General features: G+C 50.2%; 2 protein-coding genes across 13 annotated transcripts in view; both read left to right on the top strand.

The window, feature by feature from the left end:
• Positions 1–16,979, top strand: part of HNRNPM (heterogeneous nuclear ribonucleoprotein M) — a 177,307-nt gene that overhangs the window by 81,981 nt on the left and 78,347 nt on the right. The window lies entirely within an intron of this gene.
• On the top strand, positions 5,874–11,394 carry ANGPTL4 (angiopoietin like 4). The gene is made up of 7 exons (XM_082382000.1): positions 5,874–6,403; positions 6,579–6,689; positions 6,816–6,933; positions 9,121–9,234; positions 9,561–9,656; positions 9,744–10,025; positions 10,740–11,394. Exons 1-7 carry the CDS (start codon positions 6,068–6,070, stop codon positions 10,919–10,921), a joined length of 1,239 nt encoding a protein of 412 aa, XP_082238126.1. The 5' UTR covers positions 5,874–6,067; the 3' UTR covers positions 10,922–11,394.

Below are 16,979 nucleotides of genomic sequence, written 5' to 3'. Positions count from 1 at the left end.
TGGGATCTTCTCGGACCAGGGATCGAACCCGTGTCGCCTGCATTGGCAGGAGGATTCTTAACCACTGAACCACCAGGGAAGTCCCAAGAATAAATTTTTAAAAATCACAATTAACGGTGCTAATATGCGCAAACAGACTTGCCCCCTGGTACTATGCCCGGAGGTCACAATATCACTGCCGATAAATGCATAGTAATCGGGAGGAAGCATCAGACAAATGCAAAGTGAGGAACATTCCACCAATAACTAGTGTGTGCATTTCAAAAAAGTCAATGTCAAAAAAAATGGTACAGGGCTTTCCTAGTGGTTCTGTGTTAAGACTCCACCTTCCACTGCAAGGGCCATGGGTTCGATCCCTGGTCGGGGAAGTAACGCATGTCGCAAGGTGTGGCCAAAAAAAAGAAAAAAAAGGTACAAATGAACTTATTTACAAAACAGAAACAGAGTCATAGATGTGGAAAACAAACTTATGGTTACCAAGGGGGAATGGGGGAGGGATAAATTGGGAGATTGGGATTGACATATACACACTACTATGTATAAAATAGATAACTAGTAAGAACCTACTGTATAGCACAGGGAACTCTACTCAATACTCTGTAATGACCTATATGGGAAAAGAATCTAAAAAAGAGTGGATATACGTATATGTACAACTGATTCACTTTGCTGTACACCTGAAACTAACACAACATTGTAAATCAACTATACTCCAACAAAAATTAATTTTAAAAAAGTCAATGTTGTGAAGGACAAAGAAGGATAGAGGAACTGGTCCAGATTATGGGAGACTAAGGAGACACAACAAGGAAATGCACCATGTGATCCTGGATGGGACACCAGAGGGGGGAAAAAAAGCTGTAAAGGACCTGATGAAACTGGAATCTGGACTTAAGATTAGATAACAGCATTATGTCAGGGTCAAACTTCCTCAAGTTGCTATCTGTGCTGCAGTTACGTAAGTGAAAGTCCTTGTTCTTAGTAAAAGCACTAATCATGTCTGCAGCATACCCTCAAATCATTCAGAAAAAAAAAGTGTGTGTGATTATCTTTTTTTCTATGTGTATTTTATATATACATATATATGTGTGCATTATATATGTGCATGTGTATAATAGGTGCGTGTGTGCATATTATATGTATATACATGTGTCTCTCTGTATATAAATATTTCTCTCTCTCTCCTCCTCTCTCTTTTGTACAAGAATCATCTCTGTTTTATTTATTTCACAGAGTAATGATTTTAATTGAATACATTTGGGCACAGTAAATATTTGACATGAAAAGTAGTTGTATCAGAATGGGCATCAGAAAAATAGCAACTCATCTTTACACATAATAAGTAGAAAATATTTTTTCTGTCTGTTCATGTAAGTGTTACAAATCCTGAGAATGTTATACACTGAACAAACTAGGTACTACCTTATAATTAAATCTTGCATACATATATATATAGAGAGAGAGAGAGACAGAGACAGAGAGAGACAGAGAGGAGAGAAATATATATGGAATATATATATATATATATATTTGTGTGTAACATATATATGCCTCTCTTCCTTTATGTGAGGGAGGATCACCGGGGAAAAGAACTGCTCAGCTGAGTCCACTGGATGTGGTTTTGAGCCACTAAGTTTGGGGAATGTTTGTTACACAGCAAAAGAAAACTGATACACTAATGCTGTTAAATAATAAAATATGTTCTATCCTCCCAGTTTTTTAAATATACCTTCAAAACAATATGAAAGGCCAGATTCAAATTTATTTTTTCTTTTTTGTTTTAATAAGATTTGTTTTTTTTAGATTAGAGTTTTTAACTTGTGGTAAAACATACATAATAGAAAATTTTTAACCATTTTAATGTATACAATTCAGTGGCATTGAGTACACATACAATGTTGTACAACTTCTACCTAGTTCCAGAACTTTTTCACCAGCCCAAATGGAAACTCAGTGGTCTAAAAGGAAGTCTATGGGCTCCAGTAAATATACCCATTGCTCCCACAACTCCTTGCCTGGTGGAGGCATTCACCCTCCAAAGTGCAGTGCCATAATAGAGGTCCCTCTTGCCCTGGTCTGAGGCTGGCACTGGCAACAGAAAAACACCAGCCCAAAGGCAATGATCAGAGGCTTAAAGGATCTGCAAAAAAACAGAGCATGGAAGGGCCTGTGTCGCACAGCAGTGATGGGGCGGGAGGGCCTGCCTTGGCCAAAGGGGGCAGCTCCCCTTCAGCTTTGGACCGTTGCAAACAAGCAGGACTGCAGATCACTCCTGTTGGCCCTTCCAATTTTGCAAGAGAAGCAGAAATTCTAGATTTTCATTAGAAATCTCCTGATACTCAAAATTCTGGGCAGACCAAACCAAGCATATCTTCAGGTGGAATTTGGCCTGTGGGGTCCAGCATAGGATCATGCAGGATCTGTGCCTAAAACATGGGTGAGGGGAACTTCCCTGGTGATCCAGTGGGTAAGACTCCATGCTCCCAATGCAGGGGACCTGGGTTCGATCCCTGGTCGGGGAACTAGAGCCTGCATGCATGCCGCAACTAAGAAGTCCACATGCTGCAACTAAAAAGATCCCATGTGCAGCAACTAAGACCCGGCTCAGCCAAAAAAAAAAAAAAAAAGGTGAGGGATGGGGTGAGTGGGAGAGCAGAGCTGGCAGAGGGGGCTTGGCTTCTGTGTAAATTTGAGCAGGAGACAGGATTGCAACTTATGGGTGCAGCATTAGCTGCACTCCATGTCCGCCACTGGCAGCACTCAAAATAAAGCATGGTTGGAGCAGGTTTAAGCTCAATAATAATCCTAGTCTTCCTGGGAAACTTTATTCCCCCCACACCTCCTCTCTCAGACTATGTGATCTCTCTGCACCTCTGTTTCCCCTTCTTTAAAATAGAGACCTTACAGGATATACTAAGTGAATGAATATATGTAAAATACATAAAATAATGCCAAGTGCAGGGTGGGCACTACTTAAGTGTTGGCTACTGTATTAGTTGCATAATGAGTGGCTTAAAACAACAAGACACATTTATTATTTCATAGTTTCTGTGGGTCAGGAGTTTGGGAGCAGCTTAGCTGGGTGGTTCTGGCTTGGGGTCTCATGAGGTTGCTAACAGATGCCAAGTGAGGCTACATCATCTGAAAGCTTGACTGGGGCTGGAGGATCTGCTTCCAAGATAGCTCCCTTGCGTGGCAGACAAGCTGATGCCGGTTGTTGGGTGGAGGCCTCAGTTCCTCACCTTGCGGATCTCTCCAAAGGGCTGCTTGAGTGTCCTCACAGTATGGTGGCTGACTTCTCCCAGAGCAAGTGAGCTAATCAAGAACAAGGCAGAAGTCACATGTTTTTTATGACCTAACCTCAGAAGTCACACACATTGTCATTTCAACAATATCCTCTTGGTTATATGATGGAGAGGAACTACACAAGGGTGTAAATATCAGGAGGCAAGGATCACTGTGCTATTATGAATAAAGGTCACATGGCTGCTAAGAGCAGAGCTGTGAGTCAGGCATCCTGGTTTCAAATCCTAGCTCTGTCTAGATAACTGTGAGAACTTGGACAAGTACTTAACCTGTCTTTCACTGCATCTTCATTTATAAGATAGAATAACAGTACTTACTTCATTTGGAGTTGTTATTGGGATTAAGGGAATATATAATCACTTCAGAACAATTCCTGGCATATAACAAGTGCACAATAGGTGTTTGCTGCTACTTTTTTTTTTTACTTGAGTTGTACACTTCATTATTTATTTATTTATTTATTTATTTGGTGTGTCAGATCTTAGTTGTGGCATGTGGCTCCTTAGTTATGGCATGCGAACTCCTAGTTGCGGCATGCATGTGGGATCTAGTTCCTAGACCAGGGATCAAACCCGGGCCCCCTGCATTGGGAGCACGGAGACTTAACCACTGCACCACCAGGGAAGTCCCTGCTGCTACTTTTTTATAGACAGCTCCTCCACTGACAGATCAGCCCCTCCCATACAACCCACCAGAAGCCCCAATGATTGAAGACTAGTAGAGAGGGACTGAGGGGCCCCCAGTAATCTAGGTCATAGAGATACAGATGGAAAGACTGTTCATGAGACTGTGTCCTGCTCCAGACTGAAATCTCCCAAAGGCAGGGATTTCCTTCAGCTGCCCACAGACAGGCCAAAAAAAAAAGTCAGTTTTACTGCTTCGCTTTCTGATGAGAAACTCCAGCCCGCATGTCACCTTTCTAATGCCATTTACTTTGCCCAGAGTAGCCTACATTGGGTGGAGAGGGCATCTTGCCCACCATTATGGACCCAGCATAGTAACCAGCACACAGCAGGTACCAAAAAAACAATTGATCACGGTGATATGTTATTGCTGGGTCAAAGGTATATTCCACAGAGCAGTTTTTTAAGATATAATCCAGGGCCAGCTTCGGGTCCCTGGACAAATTCTTTTGTAGCTTGTTCACTGCAGGTGCCTCTAAGAGGCTTGGGTGTACTTTGTGCCCTCTGAAACACAGCACAGAGGTAGAAGCCCCTTAAAAGTGGATCAGAAAAAGGCCTTCAGGTTGGAAAAGTAATTGATCATTTTTCTCAGTGCAAGAAGCCAGGGAGGAGGAGCGCTCACTCTTGGATAGCTATGTCCCCCACTCAGAAGGAGGCCAGGGGCTGGGGGCTGGACAGGCCGGCTGCCAGGGCAGACGGTGGCTGTCTGGATCTATTCCTTGCCAAGGTTCTCCTCTCTGCCCTTCCCACCTGCCTGTCACTGCTGCCGGGATCTGCTATCCTGGCACCTGGCCCAGCCAAGTGTATGGGGCGCACAGTTTCGGATTCCAGAGGCTGAGCTGGCTCGGAGCCCTGCTGAGTCAACTCTGTTTTTCTTGCCTGTTCTCTGAGCCATCGTGCCATGGGTTTTTCCTGGCAGGCAGGTTTTCTATGCCAGCCTCAATTTTCAGGGAAGGTATAGGGAAGTTGGTGGGAATGGAGGAGGAGAACTTTGGTATAAGTTTGTTGAATAAATGCTTAGCCTTGTGAAATGAAAGTCGTCCACCTCACAGGCTCACTCAATTCTTCCTCTGTCCCAACTCTGTCCCTACCCCAGGCTCAAGAGTGTTGGGGTCTCTCCACCAGCCTGGGAACTCCATGTAGGAGAGCAGAGGACTGTTTGTTGAATGAATGAATGAATGAGGGAGAAGGGGGAGACCTTCCTTCCATGTATCCCCTCTTTTTGTTCCAAGGTTCCTGCTTTGATTCAGGCAAACACTCTGAAGACCCTGACGGTAGAGAGTGGGCAGTGGGGAGAGAGGCCCCCGCTGGAGACTGAACAAGACAAATCTGGGCCCTGCCACCAGGGCACTAAGTTGTGCGGAGTGGGATGAAAGACGTTAAAGGATCCCACAAACACATCTGCAACGACCAAGCCTTGAGCGGGAAGGAGCGCGGGAGCCCGAGATGTCTCCCCGGGAGACCAGCCTGGTCTTGGGCGGGGATGTTTGAGGGGTCCCGGGCTTCCCGCCTAGCCCTGCTGGACTGAGCGTACCAGGACCCTCTTCCCCAGCTTTTGACTTGGGGAGGGGGTCAGGAATGCAGCCCTCACGCCCCATCCCCGCTGACACCAGCGCCTTTTCCCCAATGAGCGCGGAGGGGGTTTGGGGGGGCTCGAAATTCCGGCGCTTGGAAAGGGACCGCGGGGAGAGGAAGTCACGTCTTCCACGGTCAGTAGAGAAGGCACGATGGACCACGCACGTCCGGGCCTGGTGGGAGGGGCCAGAGTTTTGCACCTCCCAGGGCGCCCCTCACCCCCAAAACTACCCGGCCTCCAGCACACTGAACCTCACCCCCGGCCCCACGCCCCGCCTCCCAGGCTCCTCCTTCTACTCCTGCACTGTGCTTATAATAGAGGGCGTCGCGGGCACAAGGCGAGCTGTGATTCGAATCTTTCTTCTGGCTTCTGCGCTCAAGCGAGTCTCCACCAGGGCCCCGGCGTCTCCACCCCTCTCATCTCGACCTCCGAGTCCCCCTTGCGCCCCCTCACCCCTGCCTCTCCGATTCCCCGCGTCCCGGCGTCCACACCACCTGGAAGGATGCGCTGTGCGCCAACAGCCGGAGCAGCCCTGGTGCTGTGCGCCGCCACCGCCGGGCTGCTGAGCGCGCAGGGCCGCCCGGAGCCTCCCGAGACGCCGCGCTTCGCCTCCTGGGACGAGGTGAATGTGCTGGCGCACGGGCTCCTGCAGCTCGGCAACGGGCTACGCGAGCATGTGGAGCGCACCCGTGGGCAGCTGGGCGAGCTGGAGCGGCGTCTGGGCGCGTGCGGGGCCGCCTGCAAGGATCCTGACGGGTCAGCCGCGCCTCCGTTCGCCCCGGAGAATCTGGTCCCTCCCGCCGGCGACGCAGTCCCGGAGACCCTCCGCAGCTTTCAGGTACGTACGCTCCTACTGCCCTGGAAGGGTGTGGACGGGAGGGGCACATCCTGGACTCCCTGGGCTCTCCTGCCCGGGTTTCAAAGGATGGAGAGTTGGGAGTAGGACCGGCGGTTGAATGGAGAAGTTGGCGGCAGAAGGCCAGATCCTCACCAGGGTTTTATACTCTCCCCAGACTCAGCTCAAGGCTCAGAACAGCAGGATCCAGCAACTCTTTCAGAAGGTGGCCCAGCAGCAGCGGCACCTGGAGAAGCAGCACCTGAGAATCCAGAACCTGCAGAACCAGGTGCCCGATGCTTGCCCCAGATGGGGAGGGAGGTTGAAGTTGGACCTATGGGTCTGGACGTGGAGCTAAGCAGGTCGAGCAGCCTGAGCCAGCCAGACCTGACCCCCTCCTCCTGTCCTGTCCCAGATGGGCCACTTGGCCCCCATGCACCTGGGCCACGGGGTGGCCAAGCGTGCCAGGAGGAAGAGGCTACCCAAGATGGCCCAGCTTGCTGGCCCAGCTCACAATATCAGCCGCCTGCACAGTGAGTGTCCAGCCCTTTGCTGTTCTCTGGAAACCAGCCCCCCACTATTCTTGACCCCCCCCCACCTTGTCAGGTCCACCTTACTGAGAAGGAGAGAGGCCCCGGCCCTGCCTCCCTGTGGGCTGACGGGTCTCTGGTGAAGGGGTGACTGGGACACCCCCTCCTCAGCCCTCTCCCTACCCCACGGGGCCACCCCACCCTTCTTCCCAGCAAGCCAGTGGGATTTCCCCAAAGCCTCACGGGGCCACTAACTGGAGCAGCAGGCGGCTGGGAAAGAGGGTCCAAGAGGGACTTGAGCTGCAGGGGTGTGGGAAAGGGGGTGGTACAGCTCAGGGACACCTTCCTGGAGGTTGGAACCTTCTAGGAGGACAGGATGGGGGACAAAAGGGTGCCAGCTAGGGAGGCTGGAGCCCTCGTTGGGTGAAGAGAGAATGGCGGCCTGGGAGGGGAGGTTCTGATGTTTGGCTGCCACCCATCCCCCATGGTCTTTTAGAGTGTGGATCTAGGAGGGGAGGCTAGGGCAGGGAACCCCCATCTCCTTGGCCAGACGCACCACTCTTGCATCTCTTACAAATCCAGGCCTCCTGACTCACACACCTCTTCCGTCCCACAACCTTCTATTGGCCCGGAAGTCCCTGACCAGCTGTTCCCATGCCCCCCCCAAGTTCTGGTTCCTTTATTGTGTATGCCCCATAGCACCCCAGATCTCCTAGCATGTCTGTAGGTGTCTGACACAGATTCCCAGCTCCCGGTGTCTCTGTCCCACTGACCCAGACCTGGCTGGCTTCCCTGTGGTCCTCGTACCCCATCACCCAGCCTGGCATCTGCAGCAGTCTGCAGCCAACTGGGTGAAAGTTCAGATCTCCCTCTTCACACCCTCGGGCTGGTTGCTGGCTTCCAGCCCTCTAGTCTTGAGGACTCTGGCACCTCCCCGTCCCACCACTCTCCCACCCCTCCCCAACCAGGAAAGGTCCATTACACCCTCCCAAACCGTAGCCCTGGGATGAGCGGCTTCTGGGTGGGGCCCTCAGGCATAGATCCAGGCTGGGGAATGTGATGGGGAAGGGGGGGTCGTGTGTAGGTTTGGGGACTCCAGGCGCGGCCCTGCCAAGTATGGGAAAGTTCAGAGCTGAGGAGACAAACAGCTGGTGTTAATGGAAGCCACATTGGTGGTTTGGCGGGCTGCCTGTTGTGATTGGAAGAGAGGAAAGTAGGGGAAAGGGGAGCTGCCTCAGGGGCCAGAAAATGCCTCCAGTCATCTGGGCCCGCCCCCATTCCCACAGTGTGGACACATTCACCCCGCGACCTGAGCCTTCCCCTCCCCCTGCGACCTTTCCCCTACTTTCCGGGCTGGGCTGGGGCTGGGGGCGGGGACTTCCCCGGTCGGCCGATGTGCCCTGGCCATCCCTCCCTTTTTTCCTCCGTCCCTCCCTCCTTCACTCCTTAACCCTTCCCCCTCCCTCTCTGATACCTGGGACCCCAGGCAGGGCCTCTGTGGTGTCCCCAAGCCCCATCCAGGCCTGATTCCCCACCCGCCACTGGACAGAGCAGAGCCCCCTCCTGTTTATCGCAGTTCTTGCCCCATCCCCACTCTGGTCCAGCTCCTTCAATCATTCCTTCATGGCATCTTTAGTAAACACCTGCTGTGGGCTGGGATCAGCCTGGGCACCGGTGCCATATGGTGGGCAAAGAGCCATTCCTTGTCCCTAGCCTCATGGACCTCATTCAGTGTGGGGAGTTGGAGAGAGACCATCAGATGACCCCAGTGTTGGGGAGTAGGAAGTCCTCAGTGCCCCTAACCTGGTCTGGGGGGAGTCAGGGACATCATCCTTTTCAGAAGCTGGGACCTTTAATATGAGGCAAAGAAAGGCATGAGGGAAGTGGGTCTCAGAACACTAGCACGTGCAAAGTCCCTGTGGCAGGAGGGTGTGTGGCCAGAGGGTGGGCGTGCAGTGCAGGAGGAGGGAGGATGGGTATAGCAACCAGTCCTGGGGTACCTTGTAGACTGTGTTGAGGAAAGGCATGGGGAGCTATGGAAGACTTTAGGCAAGTGGGGGGTGTGTCATGAGCTCTAGATTGCCCTCTCCTGTCCCTGTCACCTGCTGCCCAGCCCCCAGACATGCCTGTTTCCTGGAACCCCCAGGACTGCTCTCTGCTTCAATCCCCCCACCCTTGTCTGCCCTGCAGAACTGCCCAGGGACTGCCAGGAGCTGTTTGAAGAGGGAGAGAGGCAAAGTGGATTGTTCCAGATCCAGCCCCAGGGGTCCTCCTCATTCCTGGTTAACTGCAAGATGACCTCAGGTAGGGATGCTCTGGCCCCCCAGGTACCCCAAATATCATGGGCCCGGTTGTCTTTCTGTCAAATGCAGCTCACCCCCCTCCCTCCCTTGCTCCCCGCTTCCTCCTTCCCTGCTGGATCCCTGGGACAAAAATCTAGGCAGAGCCCTCCGCCTGCTGACCAGCCCATCTTTCTCCTTCGACCATCTTCCTCCAGTCCTGCTGGGATGGATGAGAGGAACATTGGTCTCCCTTGGTTTAGAGGTGGTTTGGGGTTTGGGAGCCAGATGGGGGAGTCAGGGTCTCTTGTGAGAAGAATCCTCCTGGTGACCGTGCACCTTTCTGGGCAGATGGAGGCTGGACTGTAATTCAGAGGCGCCAGGATGGCTCAGTGGACTTTAACCAGCCCTGGGAAGCCTACAAGGATGGCTTCGGAGACCCCCAAGGTGGGTGTTTCCTGCAGGCCAGAGGCACAGGGGGAGGAGGGGCCACCGAGGTGGGTCGTTCTCACAGATGGGCCTTTCCCACTGTAGGCGAGTTCTGGCTGGGCCTGGAGAAGGTGCACCGCATCATGGGGGACCGTGGCAGCCGCCTAGCTGTGCAGCTGCAGGACTGGGAGGGCAATGCCGAGTCACTGCAGTTCCCCGTCCACCTGGGTGGCGAAGACACAGCCTACAGCCTGCAGCTCACGGCACCCGTGGCCAGCAAACTGGGTACCACCACCTTCTCGCCCAGCGGCCTCTCCCTGCCTTTCTCCACTTGGGACCAGGACCACGACCTCCGCGGAGACAAGAACTGTGCAAAGAGCCTCTCTGGTGAGCAAGCAAGCTCTGTCCCTCCTTGTCTTGCCCTTTGCCACACAGCTGGGACCTCCCCTCCCTACCTTTCTGCATCCGTCCCCTGCCTTCAACTCCATCTATTCCCTCCCCACTTTTCTCCTTATGTGCAGCATACCCTTGGGCAACTGACTTGACACTTCACTTACCCCATCTTTAAAATGGGTATAACCACACCGTCCACACCATAGGATTATTATGAACATACGACGAGATGACGTTTGTGGGATGGTGGCTGGTGTGTGGCAAAGCCTCCGAGACAGACCCCAACTTGTTCTAATGAAATCGGAGGCAGAGCCCGGGCCCTGTGAAGTGAAACATATGAAACTTGCCTTTTGGTGGGTCAAAGAAGGATGGAATAGTGGTTAATTTCATATGGTTCAATCTAATATAAACTAGTGAGATGCATGACAGTCATAGAGAGGCTTTAATAAATGCCATGTGCCAGGTGCGGAGAAGTCACTCGCCAGGGTCACAGACATAAAAGCTGCAGTTACTGGGAAGGGGGGTGCCCAGAGCCCCTGAGGTACCTTTGTCACAACCTGGGGTTCCTCAGAACACAGTTTGACAACCACTGCTAAAGTCATCTAAAGTGTGTGACGTCCAACACCCAGCCTCATCCCCATCCCAGCCCCATTGGAGGCCCAAGGACCCATGGGCCTGACCAAGTCCCCTTTTCTCTGACCCCGGCAGGTGGCTGGTGGTTCGGTACCTGCAGCCACTCCAACCTTAATGGCCAGTATTTCCATTCCATCCCGCGGCAGCGGCAGCAGCTTAAGAAGGGCATTTTCTGGAAGACCTGGCGGGGCCGCTACTACCCACTGCAGGCCACCACCATGCTGATCCAGCCCACAGCGGCCGAAGCAGCCTCCTAGCCGCCTCACTGGGGCCTGGTGCCAGGCTCCTGGAGGACGGTGACTGACTCTGGCCCAGCATGTGGCCACTCCCTGCCTGGGCAGGGGCTGCGAGCAGGGGCCATCTGAAACCTCATGGACAGAGAAGATGTCCACGACTGGAGATGCCCCCGCGATGAGTGGGGGGCTGCGGGAAATGCCCTCTGAGAAGAACAGGGCTGCAGGACACAGACCCCGAAAGCATGGGACACGGGGGCATTGAAGCCCACTCCTCGCCCGCCCGAGGAGTAGGGGACGCAGAGGGACCACTCGGGGGCAGCCAGGCCGGCCCTTGATGGCGGATTCAGTCACGTTGACTGGCTGGGGGACCAGGACTCCCATAGGCCCCGGGCGCCCTTGTGGTGCTGTAGCGTGTGGGTGCTATAGGCGAGCCCGCACCGACGGCATCTGGGCTGAGCCCACAGAATTCTTGGAATAAAAGCAACCTCAGAACATTTCGTTCCTTTTCGTCCTTTGTTTTTGTTTTGAAAAGTGGACAGTTTTCAAAGTCCACATAAACATGTTCCCAGGGTGGAGGGCGAATGCTTCCAGGGCTCTTGAGGACAGCACTGGTTATCCCTACCACCTCTGACAACTGATTTCAATTTCCTTCACTTATGATTTCATGATGCATATCTCATTTTTTATTTTCAGAGTTACAAAATAAAACCCTCATTCAGTCTTTCTGGAAGCAGGTAATAGAGGAAATAAGAAGCTCTTCCTGACCATACCTACGTGTATGAATCACTATTAACTTTTTAGTGTCCTGCCATCTGATAGAAATATGATGTGAGTTGTGTGTTTAATTTTACTTTTTTTGTAGCCACATTTTTAAAAAAGCAAAAAAAAAAAAAAAACAAGTTTTAAAAGAAACAAAGTAAAAAAATTTTAGGAATATACTTCATTGAACCCAATATTTCCCCAATATTACTGTTTCAACATGTGGTCAATATAAAAGTTATTGATGAGATATTTGACATGGCTTTTTGTACTGAGTCTTCCAAATTCAGTATGGATTTCACACTTATGGCGCATCTCAGTTTGGACTGGCCGTATTTAAGGGCTCAGTAGCCACAGTGGCCAATGGCCACCGTCTTGGACAACCCAGCTCTACTGTGTGACATTAATGCAGTGTTTTGGGTAAATTCTTCCCATTTTTGGCCATGTCTGCAGAAGTTTTCCTTTAAATTGGCTTTAAATATATATATATATATATATCTTGGGACTTCCCTGGTGGTCCAGTGGTTAAGAATCCGCCTTCCGATGCAGGGAACGCAGGTTCGATCCCTGGTCGGAGCTAAGATTGCACATGCCGCAGGGCAACTAAGCCCGAGCGCCATAACTAGAGAGCCTGCGTGCTGCAACTACTGAGCCCGCACACTCTGGAGCCTGCGTGCCACAACTAGAGAGAAGCCTGCCGGCTGCAACGAAAGGCCCCACATGACGCAAGTAAGACCTAACGCAGCCAAAAATAAATAAATATTTTAAATATATATATATATATATATATATATAAAATTCAGCTAATATTTCTTGAGCACCTACTACAGGTCAGGCCCTGTCCCAAGTGCTTGGGATACTCTAAACAGAAAGATCCCTGCCTGCACCAAGCTTGCCTTCAAAGCCCCTCCCATTACAGAGAAGGTGACCTATAATTGATGGTCCAAACTGGAGACACTGTTGAGAGTGAAAGGGGGGGTGTTGTTAATAATTAAGCCAGATGACAGATGTAAAGCAGCTCCCTCCCAGGCATATAGGGACTTACCCAGTTTCTAAAAATGTAGTCACATATCTTAACAGCATGTGGAAAACCCTGCCATAAATAGGTTAGTAAAACTAAACTCGGTGAAAACAAAACAATGCAAATGCTTTCAAAGTCCAGCTAGAGGGAATTCCCTGGCCGTCCAGTGGTTAGGACTCCACGCTTTCACTGCTGTCAGTGTGGGTTCAATCCCTGGTGGGGGAACTAAGATCCCACAAGCCCCGCAGCCAGGCCAAAAAAAAAATCCAGCTAGAAAACTGATCTATGGTGAAAAAAAACCCCCACAATAAACGAAAAGTGGTTGCCTCTGGAAGGGTGGGAGGTGGGATAGGGATTGACTCGGAAGGGATATAAGGGAACTTTCTCGAGTGATGGTGATGTTCTGAACCTCAACAGAGGTGGGTTACTCCCGTGTTCACCTTTGCCTTGGTGAGTATACACTTAAGATTTGTGCATTTCATTGTATGTAAATTTCACCTTAAAAAAAAAGCTACGGGCTTCCCTGGTGGCGCAGTGGTTGAGAATCTGCCTGCTAATTCAGGGGACACGGGTTCGAGCCCTGGTCTGGGAAGATCCCACATGCCGCGGAGCAACTAGGCCCGTGAGCCACAACTACTGAGCCTGCACGTCTGGAGCCTGTGCTCCGCAACAAGAGAGGCCACAATAGTGAGAGGCCCACGCGCTGCGATGAAGAGTGGCCCCCGCTTGCCGCAACTAGAGAAAGCCCTCGCATGGAAACGAAGACCCAACACCGCCAAAAATAAATAAATAAATAAGTAAATAAATAAATAAATAAATAAATTGATTAATTAAAAAAAAATTTTAAAAAAAAAGCTACAACAGTCATAAAAAGACATGGAACTCTAGTTAATGGTATGCATGCTGAAGTGTTTTAGAGGTGCAGTGAACTGATGTCTTCAAGTTTGTTTTATTTAAAATTTTTTTCCAGCTTTATTGAGATGTAATTAACATACAACAGGACTTCCCTGGTGGTGCAGTGGTTAAGAATCCGCCTGCCAATGCAGGGGACACGGGTTCGAGCCCTGGTCCGGGAAGATCCCACATGCCACAAAGCAACTAAGCCCCTGCGCCACATCTACTGAGCCTGCGCTCTAGAGCCCGCGAGCCACAACTACTGAGCCCGTGTGCCACAACTACTGAAGCCCACGCGCCTAGAGCCTGTGCTCCACAACAAGAGAAGCCACCACAATGAGAAGCCTGTGCACCGCAACGAAGAGTAGCCTCCGCTCGCCGCAACTAGAAAAAGCCTGTGCGCAGCAACAAAGACCCAATGCAACCAAAAATAAATAAATAAATAAATTTATTTTAAAAAGGAATTGAAAAAAGGTAGTACTTTTGCAGTATGTGGGTCAATGTTATTTAATGCACTGCTTACGATTATCACCCGTATCATATGGCACATTATCATAGGGCACATGTTTGGGAAAAACAGCATCTGCCTGTGCCCTGAGCCCCAGCTGCTCTTTTAATAGGAGAACCTATATTTTCCAATATTCCTAGGGGTTCCTTGGGAAGGTAGTGGGGGCCTCTTTCACTAGAGGAGAGCCTCTGTGTTGGGGACACACTAGCTTCCCTGGGGCCCTGGCTGAGCATGGGTGACGAACTCCTCAACACTTGGAGGCCAGACCCTCTCCAGGATCCTTGTTTGGGGGTGTCCTGTATCGGGCAGGCTTGGAGAGTCTCCCTTGAGACCACTGTGGCTGAACTGGTGGGGAGTCCAGTCTGTTGAGGTGGGGGCAGAGCCCTCCCAGTTATGCCCTCTTTATTCTCAGGTTCTGCCAAAGAGGGCTGATTGCTCCTTCTGCTGCTATCACCTCCTCCTCCAACACAGCATTTCCTGCCCCTCCATCACTGGGAACGACAGAAAGAGTAACCACCATGGCTGGGAACCAAACAAGAGCCAGGAAGTGAATCCTGACCCAGCCAACTTCAGAGTTGGCGCTCTTAACCATATCACTCTCCTGCGGAGGGGCCAGGACAGGACACTCAAGCTCTGTGGCCTCAGCTCCTGCATCCGGAAAATAGGGATGGTCTGGTACCCCACCCTCCCATCCGCACCGCCCCTTCCTGTTCTCCAGGTGCCGTGAGGATTTCATGTAGCATTACATGAAAAGCAGTCTGAGCAGTGTCTGGCTCATGGTGAGCACACAACATAAACATGAGCCATCATTACTATCATTACTATCAGCCATGCTGGGTGGGCGCGGGAAGAACGTGACCCAGACAGGAGAAATGCCTTCATGGTGGAGGTCACTTTTGAGTCAGTTTTTTATTTTTTCTTCTTATTTAAAATCATGTTTATTAAGAAGGTTTACTTTTAAAAAAAAATATTTATTTTATTGAAGTATAGTTGATTTACAAGGCTGTGGGGTTTTTTGTTTTGTTTTTTTTGGCCATATGGCTTGTGGGATCCTAGCTACCCGACTAGGGATTGGACCCATGCCCTCGGCAATGAAAACACGAAGTTCTAACCACTAGACTGCCAGGGAATTCCCTACAATGTTGTGTTAATTTCTGCTGTACAGCACAGTGATTCAGTTATACATATATATGTATAATTTATATATATATATATATATATATATTCTTTTTCTCATATTCTTTTCTATTATGGTTTATCACAGGATATTGAATATAGTTCCCTGTGCTATATAGTAGGCACTTCTTGATTTTTTGTTTTTTTTTAAGGCCTTTATTGAATGTGTTACAATATTACTTCTGTTTTATGTTTTGTTTTTTTGGCCCCAAGGCATGTGGGATCTTAGCTCCCTGACCAGGGATGGAACCCACACTCACTGCATTGGAAGGCGAAGTCTTAACCACTGGACCACCAGGGAAGTCCCGACCTTCTTGTTTATCCATTCTATGTATAATAGTTTGCGTCTACTAATCCCAAACTCCCAATCCCTCCCTCCCCCATGAGTCAGTTTTCAAAGGATAAAAACTCTACAAAGATGGGGGAGGGGTGTGGCACCGCAGGAGGAGAGCACTGTGAGAGCAAAAGCCTGGTTGCCTTGGAAGGAAGCACAGCTCCTGGCTGGCGAACCAGTGCACAGCCCCACCTGGCTGCAGCGAGAGGCAAGAAGCTTGGGTGGTGAATGCGGGTGGGGTGGGGAGGGGGTTTGGGCGGGAATGTGCTGGGCTTCAAGCCAACAGCCCAGGAGTGTGCAAAGGCCACTAGGGTCCTCCCTGGTCTGGCTTCCAGCCTGCCTCACCTTTTCCCCTAATCTCATCTCTGGGCCCTTGGACTCAACTCTCCAGCCACTGTGGCCTCCTGGCTGTTCAGAGCCATTGGGCTCTCTCTCACTTGTTTGTTTTGTCTGTCTAAAATGCTGTTCCCACCACCTCCTCCCCCTCCCTTGGACTCAGTGCAAATGCCACCTCCTCTGGGATGCCTTCCCTGCCTCCCTAACTAAGTAGATCCGCCATCACATAGCCCAGTTTATTCCTGGGCTCACTGCACTCTGAAATTTCTTGTGCGTGCCATTGTTTACTTGCTTCTTGTCTGCCTGTTCCACTAGACTGTCAGCTCTGCAAGGGCTGGGACTTGGTCTCCTTCAACTCTGCATCTCCAGCCCATAGAGCATTGCCTGGCCCAATGCAGGTGCTCAGTAAATGCTCACTTAAGGAAGGACTAAAAGATTTTTAAACAGGGGAGCAAGATAACCTGACTTATGTTTTAAAAGACTCTCGGGGTGGGGGGGATAAATTAGGAGTTTGGTATTAACATATACACATTACTATATATAAAATAGATAAGCAGGGACTTCCCTGGTGGTCCAGTGGTTAAGACTCTGCTCTCCCAATGCAGGGGGCCCAGGTTTGATCCCTGGTCAGGAAACTAGATCCCGCATGCTGTAACTAAAAGCCCGCATGCCTCAAAGAAGATCCTGCACGCCGCAACTAAGACCCGGTGTAGTCAAATAAATAAATAAATATTTTTAAAAGTATATAAATAAATAAAATAGATAGCCAACAAGGGCCCACTGTATAGCACAGGGAACTATATTTAATATCTTGTAATAACCTATAATGGAAAAGAATCTGAAAAAGAATATATATGCCACTGAATCACTTTGCTGTACACCTGAAACTAACACATTGTAAATCAACTATACTTCAATTTTTTTTAAATAAATAAATTTATTTATTTATTTATTTTTGGCTGTGTTGGGTCTTCGTTGCTGCGCACAGGCTTTCTTTAGTTGCGGCAAGCGGGGGCTACTCTTCGTTGTGGTGCACGGGCTTCTCATTGTG

This window comes from Balaenoptera borealis (assembly GCF_965194805.1).
Source record: "Balaenoptera borealis genome assembly, chromosome: 2".
NCBI classification, from domain to species: Eukaryota; Metazoa; Chordata; class Mammalia; order Artiodactyla; family Balaenopteridae; genus Balaenoptera; species Balaenoptera borealis.
Note: the sequence above shows the minus strand (reverse complement) of the source record. Positions and strands in the feature narration are given on the sequence as shown.